This window comes from Lithobates pipiens, unplaced genomic scaffold (assembly GCF_037356315.1).
Source record: "Lithobates pipiens isolate NorthernLeopardFrog02 unplaced genomic scaffold, aLitPip1_a1.2 Scaffold_19, whole genome shotgun sequence".
NCBI classification, from domain to species: Eukaryota; Metazoa; Chordata; class Amphibia; order Anura; family Ranidae; genus Lithobates; species Lithobates pipiens.
The window spans coordinates 227,687,187-227,710,375 of NW_027507764.1; the positions used below are offsets into that span (position 1 = coordinate 227,687,187).

A 23,189-nucleotide genomic window follows, 5' to 3' on the forward strand; every position below is an offset into this window, starting at 1 on the left:
AAATCTGATTGCTTCTGTAGTGCCCATTCCACACTACTAAGGCTGTCTTCTTGTTTTATGTTTGTATACTATGATTCTACGTCAATTGTGACCAATATATCACTTTCACTAATTCTCAAGTCTTTCAATTCTCCAATGAGTTGTTTACTATCTCTTAGGTACGATCTCCCTTCCACTGCCAGTGGTTGCAGGAAACTCTCAATGTAGGCCACTAGTCTAGAGAACAGGGAATCAATCCCGCTGATGATTGGTCTTCCTGGTGGGTGAGTTTGTTTTTTGTGGATCGTGGGAACATAATATATAACTGGAGTCTTTGCAGCATTCGGTGTTAGATATCTTGCCTCTTTCTTATTCAGAATACCCATATCCTTTCCTTTCTTCACATATTTCCTGAGTTTATTTTCGTATTCCACTTTCGGGTTTTTCTTCAGTTTTTTTATATGTGTTAGGTATACTTAAAAGGTTCTCCATTTCCTTTTCATAGTCATGTTTATTCAATATGACCAAGCCCCTCCCCCTTGTCGGCAGGTCTAATAACGATGCCCTTCCGTTTTTCCAGTTGTTTAATGGTTTTCCATATCTTCCTCCCTTTGGTTTTTTTTAATTTCTAGTTCTTTCAAATACCTTTCAACCATTTTCTAGAAAACCTTTATGCTCTCATCATGTTGTACCTTGAGATTGAACGTGGAGTTATTTCTCAACTGCGAATGTTTGTAAATTGTATCATTTCCTTCCTTTGTATGATAATTTTTTGTTCCAAAACTTTTTTAATATTGAGTTTCCGCACTAATTTTTGAAGGTCAATGTATGCTTCAAACTTATCTAAATCCTTATCGGGGGTGAATTTCAACCCCAAATCTAGCACTTTTAATTCTTCTTCCGAAAAATGTACCTGGCTTAATTTATATATGCCTTCCCCTAGTGTTCCCTTCTTCTTTTTCTTGATGCCTCCTCTCTTCCCTCTGGTGCATTTCCTGTTCCCCATCCTGATGGTATGTATGTCCAATCTCTCCTTTGATCCCATTGATTTTCTTGTTCCCTGTAATTCCTCCTTGTATTCTCTTGCCTGGTCCATCTTGGGTTCCATCCTCCATTTCTCCTGAATTGTCCCTGATGCTGGTTTCTTCCAGGGTGTCGGAAAGGTTTCCATTCCCCCTGGGGGCCATATCGCGTATCCGCTAGTCTTGGGCCTGGTGGTCTGTATTCCTGTCCCCTGTGAAAAAAATCCCTCTCATAACGTTGGTTCCTGAATGGAGTATTTTGAGGGTGCTCCCTCAGGGGAGAGTACCTATTTCAAAGTCTTGGCATATTAGGTGTATAGGGGGTACGGTTACCCCTATAATTATCCCATTCAGATTCTCTTGGATTCCTCCCTTCTGGTCTTACATGTGATGGTGTGAATGGGGCCTCTGGTTTTGCTATTCCACTCTGTGTTTGTGTAGGATGATGCCATTGTTGTTCATCCCCATGTACTGAATTTTCCCTGGATTCTTCCATCATGGATATTTCATTTTCTTCCTCATTATAGTTGGTGTCTGTTTGCCATTTGTAAACCTGCTGGTTCTTGTAGTCCAACAAGTCTCTTTTGAATTTTTTCTGTTTCTTTTGTTGCACTTTTTTGTCATATTTCTTTATGGCTTCCTGCAGCCCTTTTTCCCTATCTATATATTCAGCTGTCTCCTTGAATGGTATAAGTTGATAAGTTGGCAGGTACTCAGGTGGCCGAGTAAACTGGGACAAGTCTGTCCTGTTTGCCCTTCACCCCTCGGATGCTGGGCTCCCGGTTAACGCCCCACTTCAGGTGGTTACCCAGTTCAAGTATTTGGGGGTGATAATCCACAGAGACCTGACCCGATTCATACCTCCTAATCTTGACCCGGTTTTGTCCTCACTGACGCGACAGTGCTCAGGTTGGAAGACTTTGCCTCTCTCGCCAGTGGGCAGAGTTAATTTGATCAAGATCTTGGTCCTGCCCAAGTTCACCTATTTGTTTCGACAAACCCCAGTGCATATTCCCCAGGTTTTCTTTCGGAAGTTAAACAGTTTGATTATTTCCTTTATCTGGAACGGCGGCACCCCGAGAATAGCACAGAGCGCGCTTCAGCTTCCGCTCTCTTTAGGGGGTTTAGCTTTACCGTGCTTTGTTAAATACTACTGGGCCGCAGTCCTGGTAATGGTGCAGTGGTGGTTGTCGGCAGAACCGGCAAACCCTGCGGTTACCCTTGAGGCGGCACTCCTGGGCTCTTATTCCGAACTCCAGAATTTGGTCCACAGAGGCCCTAGGTCCAATCCGGGGGTTACTCCCTCGATGCGGACCACACTGAGGGTCTGGGATGCAGTTAGGGCCAGGATAGGGAAACCTCACAGCTGGTCCCCTGATACTCCGCTGTGGGGGAACCCGCGGTTGCCTTACAGAGAAAAGGCCCAGGAAGGGGGCGATGACGGAAGGAGGCAGCGCTGGGCCTCATTAGGGAAGCCAGCGATTTCCTCAGGAGCCCTCTCAATGCTAAAGAGGCCTATGGCTGCTATTTAGCCACCAGCTTGCTAGAATTGGAGAAAGTCCAACGCCTCCTCTGTGAGGAAATTTTTTCGTATGCCCTTCAGAAGGGGCTGTGGGGCCAGCTGACTGAGAACAGCCACATATATGAGCAAGCCCATTCTCCTCCTCCTCCTCCTGCCACAAGTCCACCACCAGAGCCACAGCCTCCAAGGAAGGCTGCAGGGAAGCATGGAGGGAAGGCTGCAGGGAAGACAAGAAAGTGATGGCCTGGGTTCAGTCTGGTCTGACAGAAGACGCAGGCTGTTGTAGTACCACAGCCTGGGGACAGATATGTCATCTACTGCTGGTCCTGATCTCTGGGATTCCTGGACCAGATTTGGCTCCCTATTATATGGACACCTCAAGCTTCCAATTTTCTTTTCCACAGACTTGATGTGTGCCTTGGGGGCCAAAAGGCTTCACAAATTCCAAAAGTTTCTCCAGTTTTGACTTCCTCTTTATTTTGTTACCCAGAATAAATAGATAATTTATTTTCAGAAAAAAACTTTCCTATGTGTTTTTCTTCAAATAGGACAGTTTGTTTGTGAGTAAGCAGGTACATTTCAAAAAGACAATGTCAAATTAACGATGGATACCAACCTCCGTGAGGTTAATAAAAAATACAAGATAATAATGTTATTGTGGTAACTTGACACCCAAAAAAAAATTTATATGGAGTTCACTAGAAAATAATGTTTAAGTAATCCTAAGAAAAACTTGATAAAATAAAAAAAGTAAAAAGATGACTATAAAAAATAATTGTAAACATTATTATGGAGATCAGGCTTTTAAAAAATAGAATATTATTCACGAGATCAGGATAAATAATGAAGAACTACGTTTGTGAGAATTCTGTGTGAATATGAGCAGCAAAACAACTTCATCCTTCTAGTATTATAAAGAAGAAAAGAATGTGCTGCATTAAAAGATGACAGAATTAACAGCGTGAGGAATGTGCTAGCGCATCCATCTCGTACTTGCTTCAGAGCATGCGTCGTTTTTGGTCCGTCAGAACAACATGCAGACGAGCGGTTTTCCCAATAGGAATTGGTTCCTTCGGAAATATGTAGAACATATTCTATTTCTAGGTCCATCAGAATTTTCGGAAAAAAAGTCAGATGAAGCATACACACGATCGGAATATTCGATCAAAAGCTTCCCTCAGACTTTTTCTGTCAGACATTCTGTGTGTACGCATCATAAGAATCAGAAGTTGCTTAATGCTCAAGGATTCCCTAGAAACCTCTGGAGGAGAAAGGCTGATTTACACCGTGTAGCACTTACCCCCGAAGGAGCGGCTGACATTTGATTGGACCTGTACTCTGCTATTTCCACCCCCAATGATTTGGCTCAACCCGCTTGACACAGCTGTGGAGCAGTGTTGGTGTGAATCTAGGAAGGAGTTACACAAAGTGTAGCACTAAGAAAGCCCCTCAGCTCCCCCCATCAATCTCCTCACGCATCACTGATCTACTAACAGACATATTAGCCTGGATGTCAAACCACTTCCTCAAACTTAATCTAAATCTAAAACTGAGCTCTTAATATTTCCTCCCCCACGTGCCCCTTCCCCTGACTTCTCTGTCAAGATTAATGGCACATCTATCAGTCCGTCCCCGCATGCCAGGGTGCTAGGGGTAACCTTAGACTCTGAACTGCCCTTTCAGGCCCACATCCAATCCCTGTCCAACTCATGCTGCCTTAGCCTACGCAACATTTCCAGAATACGCCCCTTTTTAACTAATGACACACCAAACTTCTTATTCACTCCCTGGTCATCTCTCGCCTCAATTACTGCAACTCCCTCCTCATTGGATTACCTTTACATAGACTATCCCCCCTTTAGTCCATAATGAATGCCGCTGCCAGACTCATACACCTTAACAGCCATTCAGTGTCCTCCACCCCTCTCTGCCAATCCCTACACTGGCTTCCACTCACCCAATGAATAAAATTCAAAGTACTAACAATAATTTACATTTACCATCCATAACTCTGCCCCCTGCTTCATCACTAACCTAGTCCCAAAATACCAACCAAGACGCTCTCTTCGGTCATCCCAAGACCTCCTGCTCTCTAGCTCCCTTGTCACCTCCTCCCATGCTCGCCTCCAGGATTTCTCCAGAGCTTCTCCCATCCTTTGGAACTCTCTACCCCAATCTGTCCGACTGTCCCCTAATCTATCTATCTTTATGCCGCGTACACACGATCGAATTGTCCGGCGTACTTAGTCCGGCAAACAATCCGGCGGATAGTCCAGCGGACTTTCTACCGAACGGACTTGGCCACACACTGACGCACGGAAAGTCCGGCGATTGCTAGCGCGATGATGTACAGCAGGTACGATGGGACTAGAAAAAGGAAGTTCAACAGCCAGTAGCCAATAGCTTCCTTTTCGTACTTGCTTCTGAGCATGCGTCATTCTTAGTCCGTCGGACAAGCATACTCACAAACGTATTGTCCGCTGAAACCCAAGTCCAGCGGAAAGATTGGGCTGCAAAACGACTTTCTAAGTCCGTCGGACTTTACGCTGAAAAAGTCAGCTGAAGCCCACACACGATCGGATTGTCTGGTGAAATGCCGGACAATTTGATCGTGTGTACGTGGCATTAGGCGATCCCTGAAAACCCTTCTCTTCAAAGAAGCCTATCCTGCTTCTAACTAACACTGTTTTACTTCCTCCATCAGCTCATCTCCCCACAGCTATTACCTTTTGTATCAATTGACCCTTCCTTTTTAGATTGTAAGCTCTAATGAGCAGGGCCCTCTGATTCCACTTGTACAAAAATTGTAATGTAGCTGTAATGTCTGCCCTCATGTTGTAAAGCTCTGCGCAAACTGTTGGCGCTATATAAAACCTGAATAATACTAATAAGAAAGTAAATAATATGAGCACATCTATCAACACATCACAAATATGTGCAGAAATTACATAGAACTACAGTGATTCATATACCATATATCGCATTGATTAGCATACCATCAAGTATATATCTTATTCAATTGAGAATGTCATACCATTTCAATATATACAGTATACTTATATGTGCCCAAATACATACAAAAGAAAAATAAGTGAAAAAAGAATATAAAAGAATATAAAATGTGTCCTTTCAAAAAAGGAAGAAGATAAAGTCCCACATGTGCAGTTGGATATTACATATCAAACGGACCATCCAATCATAGAGATCCAACATGCAGCCACCCATGTGTTGATACCACCACCTCTATAGATGTGGGCTTACCAGATGATTCTGACCCAAAAGAACATATATTCCAAGGGTTACACACACTTTTATGATGACAACAGGTAAATGCAACTCCCAGGTATTGGATTCCCAAACTTAAATTAAAGATTTCTTCCAAGTACGGATAGATATTGTCAGGTTCTCTCCAGTTACATGAAAAGCCAAACTCCAACTAGTGAACATATAGGGTGGAAGGATGAGGCCATATAGCGTAATTCCGTATATAAAATAAATTTATTAAAATAGTAACAAACTTACATTTAAAAGTAGTTTTCAAGTGCTTTCAGTATAAAAATGGCGGCAGTGGAGTCCTACCGACGCATTTTGTCCTCATAGACGTCGTCTGGGGTGTGACAGGTTGTAGGAGGACCATTGGAAGGTGTTGTGGAGTCTTACTCTGAGCACACACAGAACAGGCAGCTACAAAGGCTGTTACATCAGCACGTAGACTAGGCCACCAGAATTGTTGGGAAATGGCCCAAAAGAGTTGATTCTTCCCAGGGTGGCCAGCAGCCTTGGGAGAATGGTAAATCTGGAGCACGGCAGTACAGAGACTCTCTGAGACAAAGCAGCGGCAGCGGTCACAAGGTTTCTCAGGAGGAACATGGACCTGAGCAGCAAGAATTTTGACACCAAAGGAGACGAGAGACTGGTGCGAACCGTAGACAGAATACGATCAGGAGGAATCACAGGAACCGGAACTGACTCCATCTTAGAAGTAGAGGAAATTGTCGTAACAAAGCGTCAGCCCTTACATTCTTAGTACTGGGTAAGAATGAGACAATGTAATTGAAACTAGACAAGAAAAGAGCCCATCGCGCCCTTCTGGGAGAGAGGCGTTTAGCCTCAGACAAGAATGTGAGATTTTTATGGTCAGTTGGAATGAGAACCAGCAAAGTGGTACCTTCAAAGAGATGTCTCCATTCTTTCAGGGCTAAAATGATCGCTAACAGCTCTCTGTAGCCACAAGGATGCATAGCACTCTCAAATGTAGGACATTGAGACAGAAGGGCACCGACTCCAGTCTCAGAAGCATCAACCTCAAGGATAAAAAGGTAAAATAGGATCAGGATATGCCAACACAGGAGCAGAAACAAAGGCAGCCTTGAGACTCTCAAAGGACTTAACCGGTTCCCGACCAGCGCACGCCGATGTACGTCGGCAGAATGGCACTGGCAGGCATATTGGCGTACAGGTACGTCCAATCTTCGATGCCGCCCTGCCATCGCGAGCGCACCGACGGCGGCATGCTCGCGTGCCGGTCGGGACCCCCGTTAGTCCGGTCACTCGATCGCCGCGGGCATACCCGCGATCGTCTCACGGGACGGCTGAATGGAGGAAATGCCGTGTAAATAGCATTTCTCCATTCTGCCTAGCAACTAGTGACGCTGATCTCTGCTCCATGTGATTGGAGCAGAGATCAGTGTTCACTAAATGAAAGCCCAACCCCCCCACAGTTAGTAACACACCCCTAGGAACACTTAACCCCTACACTGCCACCCACTGGTTAACCCCTTCACTGCCAGTGTCATTTACACAGGAATCACTGCATTTATATAGCAGTGATTACTGTATAAATGACAATGGTCCCAAAAATGTGTCAAAAATGTCCGATGTGTCCGCCACAATGTCGCAGTCACAATAAAAATCGCTGATCACCGCCATTACTTGTTTATAGCGCAAAAAATAAAAACCGCAGAGGTGATCAAATACCACCAAAAGAAAGCTCTATTTGTGGGAAAAAAAGGACGTCAATTTTGTTTGGGAGCCACGTCGCACGACCGTGCAATTGTCAGTTAAAGCGACGCAGTACCGGATCGCAAAAAGTGGTCTGGTCTTTGACCAGCAAAATGGTCCGGTCTGTAAGTGGTTAATGGACTCCGGAAACCAACTCTGTGAGTTACTGTCCTTTCTGGTCATATCAGTCAGGGGCTTGACTAGAGACGAGAAGTTATGAAATAAACTTCCGATAATAGTTGACAAAGCCAAGAAAACGCTGCAGAGGACTTAAACCCACAGGTCGGGGCCACTATAGGACTGCTGAACATTTCTCTGGGTCCATCAAAAAAACAGCAGTGGAAATGACATAACCCAAGAATTGAACCTGTTTGCAATGGAATTCACACTTCTCCAATTTACAATACAGATTTTTCTCTTAGTTTCTGAAGCACACGATAGACATCTGTGTGGTGGCTCTCCAGGGACTTGGAAAATATGAGGATATCATTGAGATAAACCATCACACATAACTGAAACAAATCTCGGACATTGTTAATAAATTCCTGGAAAACTGCCAGGGTGTTACAAAGGCCAAAAGGCATTACGAGGTACTCAATGGTCTGTTCTGGTATTAAACGCAGTTTTCCACTCGTCGCCCTCCTTAATCCTTACGAGATTATATGCCCCTCTCAAATCAAGCTTCATGAAAACTGTTGCTCCCTCGAGGTGGTCAAATAACTCCGTAATCAACAGAATCAGAAAGGCATTCCTAATCATGAAACGATTGAGACCCCTATAATCAATACAAGGTCTCAGTTCACCACTCTTCTTCACAAAGAAGAAACCAGCACCAGCAGGAGACAAGGATTTTCGGATGAAATCTCAAGAAAGTGCATCTGCAACATAATCCTCCATGGCCTTATCCTCCAAGACCGACAAAGGGTAAAACCACCCACGAGGCTCATGTGTAAGGTAAAGTCTACAGGTTTGGAAATATCAGTTTGTAAATGGATAGAAAATTGGCTAGAAGACAGAATTCAAAGAGTCGTGGTTAATGACTCTTACTCTGAATGGTCTAAGGTTATCAGTGGTGTACCCCAAGGTTCAGTGTTGGGACCCTTACTTTTTAACATCTTTATAAATGATATTGGGTCTGGCATCAAAAGTAATATTTCTGTCTTTGCAGATGACACCAAGATATGCAGTGGAATAACGTCTTTACAGGATGTCTCCAATTTACAAGCCGACCTCAATACACTGTCTAATTGGGCGACTATGTGGCAGATGAGGTTTAATGTTGATAAATGTAAAGTTATGCACTTGGGGCCTAAGAATATGCATGCATCATACATGCTAGGGGGAGTACAACTGGGGGAATCCATAGTGGAGAAGGATCTGGGGGTTTTGGTAGACCATAAGCTCAATAACAACATGCAATGCCAAGCTGCTGTTTGCAAAGCGAGCAAAGTCCTTTCTTCTATTAAGAGAGGTATGGACTCCAGAGAAAGAGATATCATTTTGCCCCTGTTCAAATCATTAGTAAGACCTCACCTGGAATATGCCGTTCAGTTTTGGGCACCAGTTCTCAAAAAGGATATCGGGGAACTGGAGAAAGTGCAGAGAAGGGCATCCAAACTGATAAGAGGCATGGAGGAACTCAGCTATGAGGAGAGATTAGAGGAACTAAATTTATTCACTCTTGAGAAGAGGAGATTAAGGGGGGATATGATTAACATGTTCAAATATATTAGGGGTCCATATAGTGAACTTGGTGTTGAGTTGTTCTCTGTACGGTCAACCCAGAGGACACGGGGGCACTCTTTACGTCTAGAGGAAAAGAGATTTCAGCTTCAAGTACGGAAAGGTTTCTTCACAGTTAGAGCAGTGAAAATGTGGAATAGACTCCCACCAGAGGTGGTTCTGGCCAGTTCAGTAGATTGCTTTAAGAAAGGCTTGGATACTTTCCTGATGGTACATAATATAACTAGGTACTAACATAGGTAAAGTTGATCCAGGGAAAATCCGATCGCCTATTGGGGGATCAGGAAGGAATTTTTTTCCCCTGCTGTAGTAAATTGGAGCATGCTCTGCTGGGTTTTTTTTTCGCCTTCCTCTGGATCAATTGTGGGCATAAAATTGGGTATCTGGATTGTACGATTATTTTTTATTTTATTTATTTGTTTTTAAGGTTGAACTGGATGGACTTGTGTCTTTTTTCAACCTGACTAACTATGTAACTATGTAACTATGTAACTATGAGGGGGTATGGCACCAGGTTGAAGGTCAATTGTGCAATTATATGACCGGTGTGAAGGCAACCAACCAGCTTGACCTTTGTCAAAGGCATCGCTAAAATCACAGTACTCTTTCAGCAGGGTGGAGAGTGAAGAGGTGCACAGGACCTTAGCTACCTTCTGGAAGCATGTCTTACTGCATCGTGGTGACCAACAGAGAACCTCAGCACGGAGAAAATCAAAAGAGAGGTTGTGCCTCTGTAACCAAGGATAACCAATAACCAGCGGAAACTTATATGAGGAAATAACTTGGAATTGGATTATCTCATGGTGAAGAGCCCCTATGGCCATGGACAATGGAACAGTCTCATGAGTCACATGGGCAGGCTGTAGAGGTCTCCCATCAAGAGTCGATTAGAGCCTGTATATCGACGGACGACTCAGCCCAAGAAAGGGTAACTGAAACCAGGGGCTTATCCTTCTGGATAACTGGGGACGAAACAACACCACCTAGGGTCTGTCCATGACAGGACCTCAAAGTTTGGGCGTTCCCTGGATGGGTAGGACAAGACTTCAAAAAGTGACCTGCCTGGCCACAATAAAGGCACAATATCTCCCTCCTCCTAATGGTTCTCTCATCTGCAAAGAGATGCGTGCCCAAGTGCATGAGTTCATCTTCACTGACCAACTCAGTACCAGGAGGCATGGTTGGCAAGGGAGGCAAGGGTAGGACTCCAAAGCTTGGAGAAAAATGTACAGGAGGCTTCCGCAAGCACTCCTTAAAAGAGTCTTTCTAAGTCTGGAGTCAATGAGGATGGCAAACGTGATCAACTTCTCCAGCTCAGTGGGTATATCTCGGGATGCTATCTCATCATTGATTGTATCTGAGAGACCATGAGAAAAAACAGCCACGAGGGCTTCATTGTTCCACGCAACCTCTGCTGCCAGAGTATGGAATTCAATGGCGTAATCAGCAACAGTTCTCATACTCTGTTTGATGGACATGAGGCACTTGGCAGCAGAAGTGGAGCATGTGGGAACATCAAATACTCTTTTAAAAGAAGCCACAAATGCAAGGTAACTCAAGACAACAGGTTTTTGCGTCTCCCATAGAGGGTTTGCCCAGGCCAAGGCTCTCTCAGAAAACAAAGATATCACAAAACCTATTTTGCATCTATCCGTGGGAAACACCTGGGGCAGCATTCCAAAGTATATGTCAACCTGGTTGAGAAACCCTCTGCGTTGGACTGGATCGCCCCCAAATCGCTGGGGAAGCGGAGCGGAACTAAACATATCTCTTATAGAGGTAATACTTAAGTGCCTGCACAGAGAAGCAGCAGCAGGGATGGCCTGCAACACAGGTTGTACTGGAGCAGTCAAAGTGGGAGATTCTAGGTGAGCCATGCCACTCAGGAGCATTTGTAACGCCATGGCAAACTGATCCATACGGTGATCCTGCTCATCCAATCTAAAAAAAATATTACCAACAAGTGGATTGACTGCATCTTCTGAATTCATGGCCTTCACCTACTGTCAAAAATCATTAATCAGACTGAGACAGAAGTCCAGTTAAATCACAGTTGTTTAATAATAATACAAAAAGGTAAACAGAGTAAACGTATTCAAAACATTGCCAGTGTTCAGGAACTGGGACAGATAGTCAGACAAGCCAAAACATAAGGGAGCCAGAGAACAGCGTAGTAGAACAGCAAGCAGGATCTGAAGCCAAAAGGAATGTCAGCCAAGCAAGTCTTTAACAGGAACACAGTAGAGCGTCTCTAGAGATATGACCAAGGCAAAGGCAGAGATCATCTGGACTGAATGGCTTAAGTAGGCAGGACTGACGAGCAGGATGTCATCAACAGGTGAGTCACTGTGGAGAGATAGGCGCTAGCAATTAGCCGACAGCTGAGTGGCCAGCTCAGAGAAGGAAGGGCTGAGCCCAGCACCTGACAAATCTGTATTCCAGCTACATTTCTCTGGTAAAATCAGTGTTTATTATTTAGTCTCTAGGAGAGTTACAGATTCCACGAACTATGGTATACAGGATATATCTGAAAATTGATCAATCCTGAGTTACTATTGGCCCTTTCATTTCTTGAGGCCCAAAAACACCAGGACAGTACATATATTCCCAAAATGACACCTTTTTGGAAAGCAGACAATCCAAGAAATGTAGTAATTTTTTTTCAAGTTGTAATTTTTTTGTCACTTTTTTGGGAAAATGAAGAAATACATATTTTTTTTTTTTTTCACCATTTTGCTTTTTCATTTTACATAGTGTCACCAGTGCAGTACTGCGTCATCATATATGGTGTGGCAATGGTCAGGGACACGGACAGGTGACAGTATGTAACAAAAAAAAAAGTTAATCATTTGTTTTTCTTTCTGATTACATTTCTTTCTCTTTATTTGACATTTTTTTAAAAGCACACTGTCACCAGAGAAATACCGTGTTACCATAGAAACACTTTACTACTCTGGGGAAGTGATACGTTTTTTCTTTTTTTTTTTGCACATTATGATTGCTTATACCGGTGAATTTCACTGTTATAAGCAACCATTTTTACTGAATGAAATTGATTCATTCAGTGTGTATTGTATGGATTGGCCACAGCTAATCACATAGTACAGATGGGCTGTGATTGGCTCTGTCTGTACCAAGTGACCACTTTGACCAATCACAGCTAGCAACACAATTGTACACAATGAATGGCATTAAATGTTCTCCCTGTGCCTGCGTGGGTTTTCTCGGGGTACTCCGGTTTCCTCCCACACTCCAGAAGACAGGTTGGTAGGTTAATTGGATCCTGTCTAAATTGGCCCTACTTTGTATGAAGGTGAGTTAGGGACCTTAGATTGTAAGCTCCTTGAGGGTAGGGACTGATGTGAATGTATAATATATATGTGTGTGTGTGTATATGTAAAGCACTGCGCAATTAACAGTGCTATCCAAGTACCTGAAATAATAATAATAATAAAAGGAAGCCATCCATCATTAAAAAACAATCAAGTGATCTGCTGTGATTGTTCGCAGCAATCACATGGTACAGGCCATTATTTGGCTATAGGCCAGGTGGGAACTGATTAAAATGCAACAGCATTTACTATGGAGGAATTAAAACAAAGCACAATCCTATCTTAAAGTGCACTTATCAAATATAAAAAATCCAATGCATTACCCCTAATTACTCTCTGCAATTTCTTCTATATACAGTATATTTTAAGTTTACTTTATGCTTCTGTTATATGATACTTTGTGTAGCTCATGCATGTCTAGACGGGCACTCAGGGCTTATTGTGTAACATTTGTAGAACTGGTACAGTCTAGGCATGCTTAGGCTGAATGGATGCTGCCTGGAAACGCTATAAAATAAGCTTGCATGCACAGTTGCTACACTTTTGTTGATATAAGTTTCTATGTATTTTGAGTTGATTGCTTCCTGGCATACCATTGTCTATGTACAAGTCATTTACAGAACAAGTAAGTCAGTTATAGACTTGCTATAATACGATTGATGACAGCAGGAATGTCTCTCCGATGTCAGAACTGTAACAATACGTTCTGCTAAATTTGTGGCATGAGCATGTGTAAGCCTCAAATACACACCATTACTGGACTTGTTAAGAAAGCATATGAGTTGTACTTTGGTCGTAGGACTGGTGATCAAGACAGGGGCTCCTCAAGATGTGTGGTCGATCTTGGAGCTTGGCTCAGAGGAACTTGGAAGTCAATACTATTTGCTGTTCTGATGATACAGCGAAAACAGAATGATCATGTGACAGAATGTTATTTCTTTCTAATTAATGTAACTAATTAATTAAGTAATTAAATGAACACCCCAATCTGCCAGTACTGAAGCCACCATAGAAAGCCACCATAGAAATGGAGCTCAGATGAAACAGAGAAAGATACTACAATGCACCATCCAGGCACAGACAATGACAATGCTCCGAATCGTGAACTGTGTATGTCTGGTAAGCCTCATCTCATCTCATAACACAGAATTAAATGGCCTGGTCAGAAACTTTTTCAAAATCAAAAGCAGAAAAACTGGGTTCAAGACTGTATGGATGGTGTTTGATATCACCAGGTAGAGTACTACATTTTCTGTCTTTTGAAGCTGTCAAGATGACGTAACAAATTTCCATCAACCCTACATATATGATAGACACCAATACTTGTGTTGTGTCTCCACCCTTGTATCGGCTAGGCTATTCACAAACGAACAAGGTCACCACAGGCTGCATTACGTTTTTAATCTCTATTGAATTCATAGGTTGAACCATGTTGTCAGCAATCTTTATTAAATGGATAGGCTACTTTTTTTTTTGGCTACATTGTTTTAATGATGAAGTGTTGTAGAATCCCTTGCTACTTGGCGAAGGGAATTTCCTGTAAATTTAAACTGTGCGTTTACTTTTCAGGTTTTTACTTTTGAAGAGGGATCGTGGGTTGCTCTGAAATTCATTGAGTTGTTTATTAAAGTTGGAGTTTTTTTTTTAGCTACACAACATGTTAGTCATACGCAACCACTTGCTAAGGTGAACCTTTTTCTTTTATGTGCATGCTTTGTATCTAAACAGCTACACTATATTGTCAAAAGTATTGGTACAGCTGCCTTTACACGCACATGAACTTTAATGGCATCCCAGTCTTAGTCCGTAAGGTTCAATATTGAGTTGGACCACCCATTGCAGCTACAATTTTAATAGGAAGGCTGCACGCAAGGTTTAGGAGTGTGTCTTTGGGAATGTTTGACCAGAAGTGCATTTGTAAGGTCAGGCACTGATATTGGACGAGAAGGCCTGGCTTGCAGTCTTCGCTCAAATTCATCCCAAAGATGTTCTATTGGGTTGAGGCCAGTCAACTTCCTCCACCCCAAGCTTCCATGTTTTTATGGACCTTGCTTTGTGCACTGGTCCAAATCATTTGGTAGAGGGGGGATTATGATGTGGGGTTGTCTTTCAGGGGTTGGGCTTGGCCCCTTAGTTCCAGTGAAGCGAACTCTTAACGCATCAGCATACCAAAACATTTTGGACAATTTCATGCTCCCAACTTTGTGGGAACAGTTTGGGGATGACCCCTTCCTGTTTAAACATGACTACGCATCAGTGCACAAAGCAAGGCCCATAAAGACATGGATGAGCGAGTTTGGGGTGGAGGAACTTACTTAACTGACCTGCACAGAGTCCTGACCTCAACACAATAGACCACCTTTGGGATTAATTAGAGTGGAGACTGCAAGCCAGGCCTTCTCGACCGACATCAGTGCCTGACCTCACAAATGTGCTTCTCATCAAACATTCCTATAGACACACTCCTAAATCTTGTGTACAGTCTTCCTAGAAGAGTTGAAGCTGTTATAGCTGTAAAGGGTGGGCCAATTCAATATTGAACCCTACAGACTAGGACTGGACTAATAAAAGACCACATAGACAAGTTCTTGCTGGAAAAAAATATTTTAAGCAACAGATAGCATGGATTCATGAAAGACAGAAGCTGCCAAACAAACCTGATTTCTTTTTATGAGGTGGTAAGTAAAACCTTGGACAGAGGGGTGGCGGTGGACGTGGTATACTTGGATTCTGCAAAAGCACTTGACACAGTTCCCCACACACGGCTCATGTGTAAGGTAAAGTCTACAGGCTTGGAAATATCAATTTGTAAATGGATAGAAAACTGACTAAGAGACAGAATTCAGAGAGTAGTGGTTAATGATTCTTACTCTGAATGGTCTAAGGTTATCAGTGGTGTACCCCAAGGTTCAGTGCTGGGACCCTTACTTTATAATATCTTTATAAATGATATTGGGTCTGGGATCAAAAGTAACATTTCCGTCTTTGCAGATGACACCAAGCTATGCAGTGGAATAACGTCCTTACAGGATGTCTCCAATTTACAAGCCGACCTCAATGCTCTGTCTAATTGGGCGACTATGTGGCAGATGAGGTTTAATGTTGTAATGCTGATAAATGTAAAGTTATGCACTTGGGGGCTAAGAAAATAAATGCATCATACATACTAGGGAGAGTACAACTGGGGGAATCAATGATGGAGAAGGATCTGGGGGGTTTTGGTAGATCATAAGCTCAATAATAGCATGCAATGCCAAGCTGTGGTTTCCAAAGTGAGCAAAGTCCTTTCTTGTATTAAGAGATCTATGGACTCCAGAGAGAGATATCATTTTTGCCCTCTACAAATCACTAGTAAAACCTCATCAGAAATATGCAGTTCAGTTTTGGACACCAGTTCTCAAAAAAAGATATTGGGGAACTGGAGAAAGTGCAGAAAAGGGCAACCAAACTGATAAGAGGCATGGAGGAGCTCAGCTATGAGGAAAGATTAGAGGAACTGAATTTATTCACTCTTGAGAAGAGGAGATTAAGGGGGGGGGGGGGATATGATCACCATATAAAAATATATAAGGAGTCCATATAGTGAACTTATTGTAGAGTTATTCACTTTACGGTCAATACTCAAGGGGGCACTTTTTACATCTAGAGGAAAAGAGATTTCATCTCCAAATACGAAAAGGTTTCTTCACAGTAAGAGCTGTGAAAATGTGGAATAGACTCCCTCCAGAGGAGGTTCTGGCCAGCTCAGTAGATTGCTTTAAGAAAGGCCTGGATTCTTTCCTAAATGTACATAATATAACTGGGTACTGACATTTATAGGTAAAGTTGATCCAGGGAAAATCCAATTGCCTCTCTGGGATCAGGAAGGATTTTTTTCCCCCAAATTGGGTTCTGCTTTTCTGGGGTTGTTTTCGCCTTCTTCTGGATCAACTGTGGGGATAGGATTGGGTATATGGGATTTTTGTTGGCATATTTTTTATTTTATTTATTTATTTATTTTTTATGGTTGAACTAGATGGACTTGTGTCTTTTTTTCAACCTGACTAACTATGTAACTAGGATGCCATTAAAGTTTATGTGCGTGTAAAGGCAGGCGTCCTAATACTTTTGATATTATAGTGTATATTTAGATTTTTTTTATGATCCACTTCTAATTACTGTTTTTCTACAAAACTGAGACATGTTGAGAGTGGGAAGGGTATACCTGGCTGGCCATTGGCTTGCCAGGGTCCAAATTCTCCTGAAGATGGCAGTATAACCAAATCTATCAAAATAACTACTGATTTTGTGTCCCTTAATGAACTCCAAAAAATGGATTTGTATTATAAGTACAAAAATTCTGTTTTTATTTCTCTCCCTTTCATATGATTTCACAGGTTCACATAGGATTGCCTTAGTGTGTGTAGCCAGAAAAATCTGTAGTTTTGGGTGTAGTATACTAAAGGTGGCCTGCAGGGGAATTTCCCTTAGGTTCAGAATATGTTGTTTTTGTCATTTATTCAAGGTGCTCCTTTGATAATCGCTTTCTGGAGTGAAAAGGATAAAAACAAAATTTATTTCACAATAGAAATAATCATGCATAAAAGTATTATGCTAATATATGTTTTATTTGCTTGCTGCTCTCAGCTGTACATCCTTTTCTTGATCAGCCTAGTAAACATGTCATAATAGAATAATATTTAAAAGTCATACACGGCACTGGAACACAATTAAATTGTTTTGTTTCTGTGCATCATTACTTTCACTGCTTGCTGACAAAATTTCACAGAATCTTTGGAATCTGGAAGTTAGAAAATAATCCCTTGAATTATGACATTTCCTCTACATTAATTGCATTGTGTAGCTTGCATATAATTGTCTGTAACTGATTAACATTAGAATATTTTTCTAATATATTTTTCATTAGTTTATGATCTTCTGATTATTTTTCTAATTTTCTGTTTTCCAAATGTACCTGATCTGTAGGCAAGTTTATAATGGCACACATATTTAGAACCACTATGGCAAAAATATTGTATTCTGGTAGTGTGGAAAGAGAGTATTTTATTGTCCAACTCTATGTTTTAGAACCTTCTCCCCAGCACTTTTCCTGTACCTTTCCAGCACTATTCCCTGATTTAAAGAAGAACACCTGGCAAAAATGTATTTTCTACTGCATGGATTAACTGCTTGTTTTGTCCAGGGGCACAAGGAAAAGCTATATGTACCTGACCCTTCAATCCTTTGGTGGACTGTTCCGGATGTCTTCACATCCAGAGCCAGTCTATGGTGAAGTCTGGAATGGACAAAGTCCATAGCGTGCGTGCGGGGGGCAGGAGCGCCGGGACCAGCCATGGGCCCGGAGGATGTATTCGAGTTCTTCTATGGACACAGAGGCACATGAATCTGTGGGCCCCCTGAGAGTACAGTCATAAATAACAATGTGAGTGGCCTGTTGAGGAATAGACTGTGTGATTGTACTTCCAGACCACTTTGGCTGTGCAGCGGAACCATTTGGTTCATTTCTCATGAGCTGTTTCTCTCAGCAGTTGCATCAGACTGCAAATGAACCACTCACATTCCCCATTGCTTTGTGGGTGGTATGGGGTTTTGTGTGAATTCCTAATGTGTCTAGTGAGTGGCAACATTCTTGGAACTCTTGAAACAGGGTTCTTGTTCTGAATATATCTCTTGTGTACAGTTATAAAAAATATAGAAGTGCTTCCACACCATCTAGGTGGTGGTCATGGCTGTCTGGCTTTTACAGCTGCATCAATCTGGTCAAAATGAGAAACACAATTTTTTTTCTTAGAATAAAAAGATCGCAATTCTGGCGACGTAAAATCTTTCACATTATACAAAAAAAACATTGGGCTAACTTAACTGGTTAGTTTTTTTTTTCTAATTCATTAAAGTGATTTTTCCCAAAAAATTGCATTTGAAAGACCGCTGCGCAAATACAGTGTGACATAAAATATTGCAACAACCACCATTTTATTCTCTAGAGTCCCTACTAAAAAAAAATATATATATATATATATATATATATATATATATATATATATATATATATATATATATGTATATATATATATATATATATATATATATATATGTATATATATATATATAATGTTTGGGGGTTCTAAGTAATTTTTTAGCAAAAAAAAAATATATATATATATTTTAACTCGAAACCAACAAATGTCAGAAAAAGGTTTAGTGTTTAACCACTTCAATACAGGGCACTTAAACACCTTCCTGCCCAGACCAATTTTGAGCTTTCAGCGCTGTCGCACTTTGAGTGACAATTGCGCGGTCATGCTACACTGTACCCAAATTAAATTTTTATAATTTTTTCCCCACAAATAGAACTTTCTTTTGGTGGTATTTGATCAACTCTGCGGTTTTTATTTTTTGCTAAACAAATAAAAAAATACGGAAAATTTTGAAAAACATTTTTTTTTTTGTTTCAGTTTCAATACTTTGTAAATAAGTAAGTTTTCTCCTTCACTGATGGGGTTACACTGATGGACACTGATATGTGGCACTGATAGGCGGCACTGATGGGCACTGATAGGCGGCACTGATGGGTGACATGGATGGGCACTGATAGGTGGCACAAATTGGCACTGATAGCTGGCATGGATTGGCATGGATGGGCGGCACGGATGGGCATGGATAGGTGGCACAGGTGGGCATGGGTAGGCGGCACAGATGGGCATGGGTAGGCGGCACAGATGGGCATGGATGAGCACTGATAGGTGGCACGGATGGGAACTGATAGGCGGCATTGTATTATAATATACTGCACTAATGGATGCCAATCAGTGCCAAACAATAATGCATGCCAATCAGTGATGCCCATTGTGGGCACTGATTGGCATCCATTATGGGCACTGATTGGCATCCATTGTGGCACTGACTGAAATCCCTGGTGGTCTAGGGTGGCATACCTTGTCCTGGGCATCCCTGGTGGTCTGGTGGCATCCCTGGTGGTCCAGTGTGGGCATCCTTGGGGGGGGGCTGCGCTGATAATCGATCAGCACAGACCCCCCCTGTCAGAGGAGCAGCCGATCGGCTCTCCTCTACTCGCGTCTGACAGACGCGAGTGAGGAAAAGCCGATCACCGGCTCTTCCTATTTACACTGTGATCAGCCGTGAGAGACTCTTTAACGAGATCCTAGTTGCCGGGTGTCAGACTGACACCCCCCAACAACGATCGCCGTGATGCGCGCCCCCGGGGGCGCGCAGCGGCTCAAAATCCTGATCACGTCATATGACGTCCGGTCAGGATTTTGAAACCACTTTGCCACCGTCATTTTGTTATAGGCCGGGCGGCAAGTGGTTAAGTGGTTAAACTTTCCTCATTACACACAAAGTCTATTCCTTTGACAGATTGTTACAATGTTTATACTTAAGTTCCACTGCTAAAGAATGTTGTGATTCTTGGCTGACTGACAGTTTTTTCTTCCTTTCTTTTGATGGCTGTGGTTTCAAAAGAGCAGAGAGAATTCTTTGCATAGCAAGAATCGTGAAACACTTTTTTCAAGATCGCAAAACATTGCGATAACGATTCTTAACAATTAATCGTGCAGCTCTACTGGCTGTAAGTCAGTACTGGCACTGCAAACTTGGTAAAATAGTCCACTGTAAATAAAATATGCTGGTATCCTTCATCTGAGTTTGAGTGTAAGACCATACATAGTCAGTACTTCTGATGGGGCAGACTTATGCTAAGGAAGAGGTGGAATCCAGGCTGCAGCCCCCTTCAACACTGAATATACCACACAGTGTTGGCTAACTTGTTCAACCAACTGGAATTGGACCCACACATAAAGCTTTTCTTTTAAACAAAGTGAAAATTTTACTAAAACCAACTTCCACGTGAACGCCAGGCCTTTGACAGTACAACTTGCCAGGTCATTGATGAGTCAAGGGGAAACATTATTCTGTAGTACAGTATACCACCCCTTAGGTCAAGACAATGCCACTCATTTTTCTCAGAGACTGGACCACCGCCATAACCATATTACCTCTACTGGGAAAGCAATCACTGGGTTCTCTTTTGGTGTCTCTGCCCAGTTATAATCTTCCATGTACAAGGATGAGATTCATTTGTGGCCTACTTGTAGGCCTAACTTCAATCAAGTCAGTGTACGTTTGTAAGTTATACACATATAAAATATTCCTAAAGAGAGTACAGAAAAGAGACTATATTTTTTGGCTGAATAATACTGTTTGTAACGGCACCAATTATTTATGGCAAAAATCATCACATTTACTGACAGATCCGCATTTTTTACTAACATTGCAAAAAAGAAACTAAAATGCCTGTTTTCAGTGCTAAACAGTGCAAATATCAATTATGTCGCTAGTGCTATTAGCAATGTGTTTAGGTTAAACAAAAGTCAAAGAACACATTTCTCCAATTACATGGTACAGAAGGAGGTCTGAGGCTGTGTAGACATGGTATTGTATGGGGGGGGGGGGGGGGTGAGAGGCTGTGCGAACATGGTACGGGGGGGTCAGAGGCTGTGCAGACATGTAACGGGGGGGGGCAGAGGCTGTGCTGACATGGTACAGTTCACGGGGGGATCAGAGGCTGTGTGGACCTGGTAAAGTACAGAGGGGATCAGAGGCTGTGCAGACATGGTACAGGGGGGTCAGAGGCTGTGCGGACATGGTACAGTAGAGGGGGGGGGGGGTCAGAGGCTTTGCGGACATGGTACAGAGGGGGTCAGAGGCTGTGCGGACATGGTACAGGGGGTCAGAGGCAGTGCGGACATGGTACAGAGGAGGTCAGAGGCTGTGCGGACATGGTACAGGGGGGTCAGAGGCAGTGCGGACATGGTACAGGGGAGTCAGAGGCTGTGCGGACATGGTACAGGGGGGTCAGAGGCAGTGCGGACATGGTACAGAGGAGTCAGAGGCTGTGCGGACATGGTACAGGGGGGTCAGAGGCTGTGCGGACATGGTACAGTACAGGGGGGTCAGAGGCTTTGCGGACATGGTACAGGGGGTCAGAGGCTGTGCGGACATGGGGGGGGGGGGGGTCAGATCTACATTTCAAGGCACTATAGATCATCCAGAGAGGATTGTTTTTGCTAACAAAAATGGAGATACAATTTAAGCATCTCATACTATAACATACAATAGGAACCAAGTACACATCCACCTCCATTCTCTCTTGAACTTATACCCAACTTTAGTTACTCACAAGAATGTTGGTCACATTACAGGCCTTATTTGTAACTTGAGAGTCTCTCTGTTTTAGAGAAACTCAATGACAGACCCAATTGTTAGAAACTGAGAGTAAAACAACAAATATTTTGGCCTGTAAGCTCCTAAAGGGCAGGGACTGATGTGAATGTACAATATATATGTAAAGTGCTGCGTAAATTGACAGTGCTAAACAAGTACCTGTAATAAATAAATAATATATTGAAGCTCATATCAATGAAAAAGAGGCCCGGGTGCATATGAGCTGGGTAGGTAGCATCAATGAGTACCAGCACACAGCGAGGATGGTTTACTAAACCTTCACTCAAGAACCACCCTGGAAAAGTCCAGGCTTGCACAGAGAATGTACAGAAAACTGTAAGATATGCAATAGTGAGCTGTTTATTGAGCCACTGCTAAAGCAAAGAATGCTTTTCTAAGAAAAACAAATATCTAGGAAGGACACTCTAAAGTTTACATTTAACATATTTTACCTTTGTGTAGATGAAGTGTACATAAATTTGTGGACCAAGGCATCTCTTGAGCAATTATCTTCTGATTGCTGTTTAGAATAATTAGAAAATTCAGAATATAAACAATAATAAGCCAAAATATGTCAACTAGTAAATTTTCGAAATATATAGGAGCTAAAAAAAGTCATAAGAAGGATGCGTTCCGAATAACACAGTATACATGCTGCAAATGACCCAATATAAGCCTCGTACAGTTCCTGTACAATGGGGCTGGAGTGTGAGGAAGAAGCAGCACAAAGATAAAATCAGTTCATTTGATAAGAGGCAACAGAGAAGCAGAGATTAGTTCATCACAGTGCTGCTTTTCCTTTTACTGTCCAAATACAGACTGGGGAAGGTCCAGGATGACCTTAGCTCTAAGGAAGTGGGTTGCATGATGCTGGCTACCAGACTGAGGACATCTTGCTGCAAATAAAAAGGAATGCATGGGAAATCTCTGGATTAGGGGGAATATTGCAGCAAAGGCTGATGTTTATATTTATTTATTTTTTCCTTCAATGGGAATTTTTTTTTTTTCCTTTTTATCTTTTTATTTTTGGCCAGGGTTCTACTTTATTGATCAAAATTAAGGTTTCAAAGATGGGAGGGGCATGTTTCACTTTTATGCCGGGTACACACGACCAAACATTTTGACAGCAAAGGTCTGACGGAACGAGTCCGTCGGACAATTCGATCTTGTGTGGGCTCCATCAGACCTTTGCTTGCCAAAAATCCGGCGGACTTTAGAAATAGAACATGTTTTAAATTTTTCCACCGGAACTCCGCCGGACCGAGAAATCCGTGTGTGTATGCTAGTCCGACGGACAAAAACCGATGCTAGGGCAGCTATTGGCTACTGGCTATGAACTTCCTTATT

General features: G+C 42.4%; 1 protein-coding gene across 1 annotated transcript in view; it reads right to left on the minus strand.

Moving 5' to 3' along the window:
- SPMIP7 (sperm microtubule inner protein 7) overlaps positions 1–23,189 on the minus strand; it is a 147,888-nt gene that overhangs the window by 103,708 nt on the left and 20,991 nt on the right. Inside the window, exon 3 of the mRNA XM_077491781.1 lies at positions 22,295–22,362. Coding sequence (XP_077347907.1) covers positions 22,295–22,362 — 68 coding nt within the window. The remainder of the gene's footprint in view (positions 1–22,294; positions 22,363–23,189) is intronic.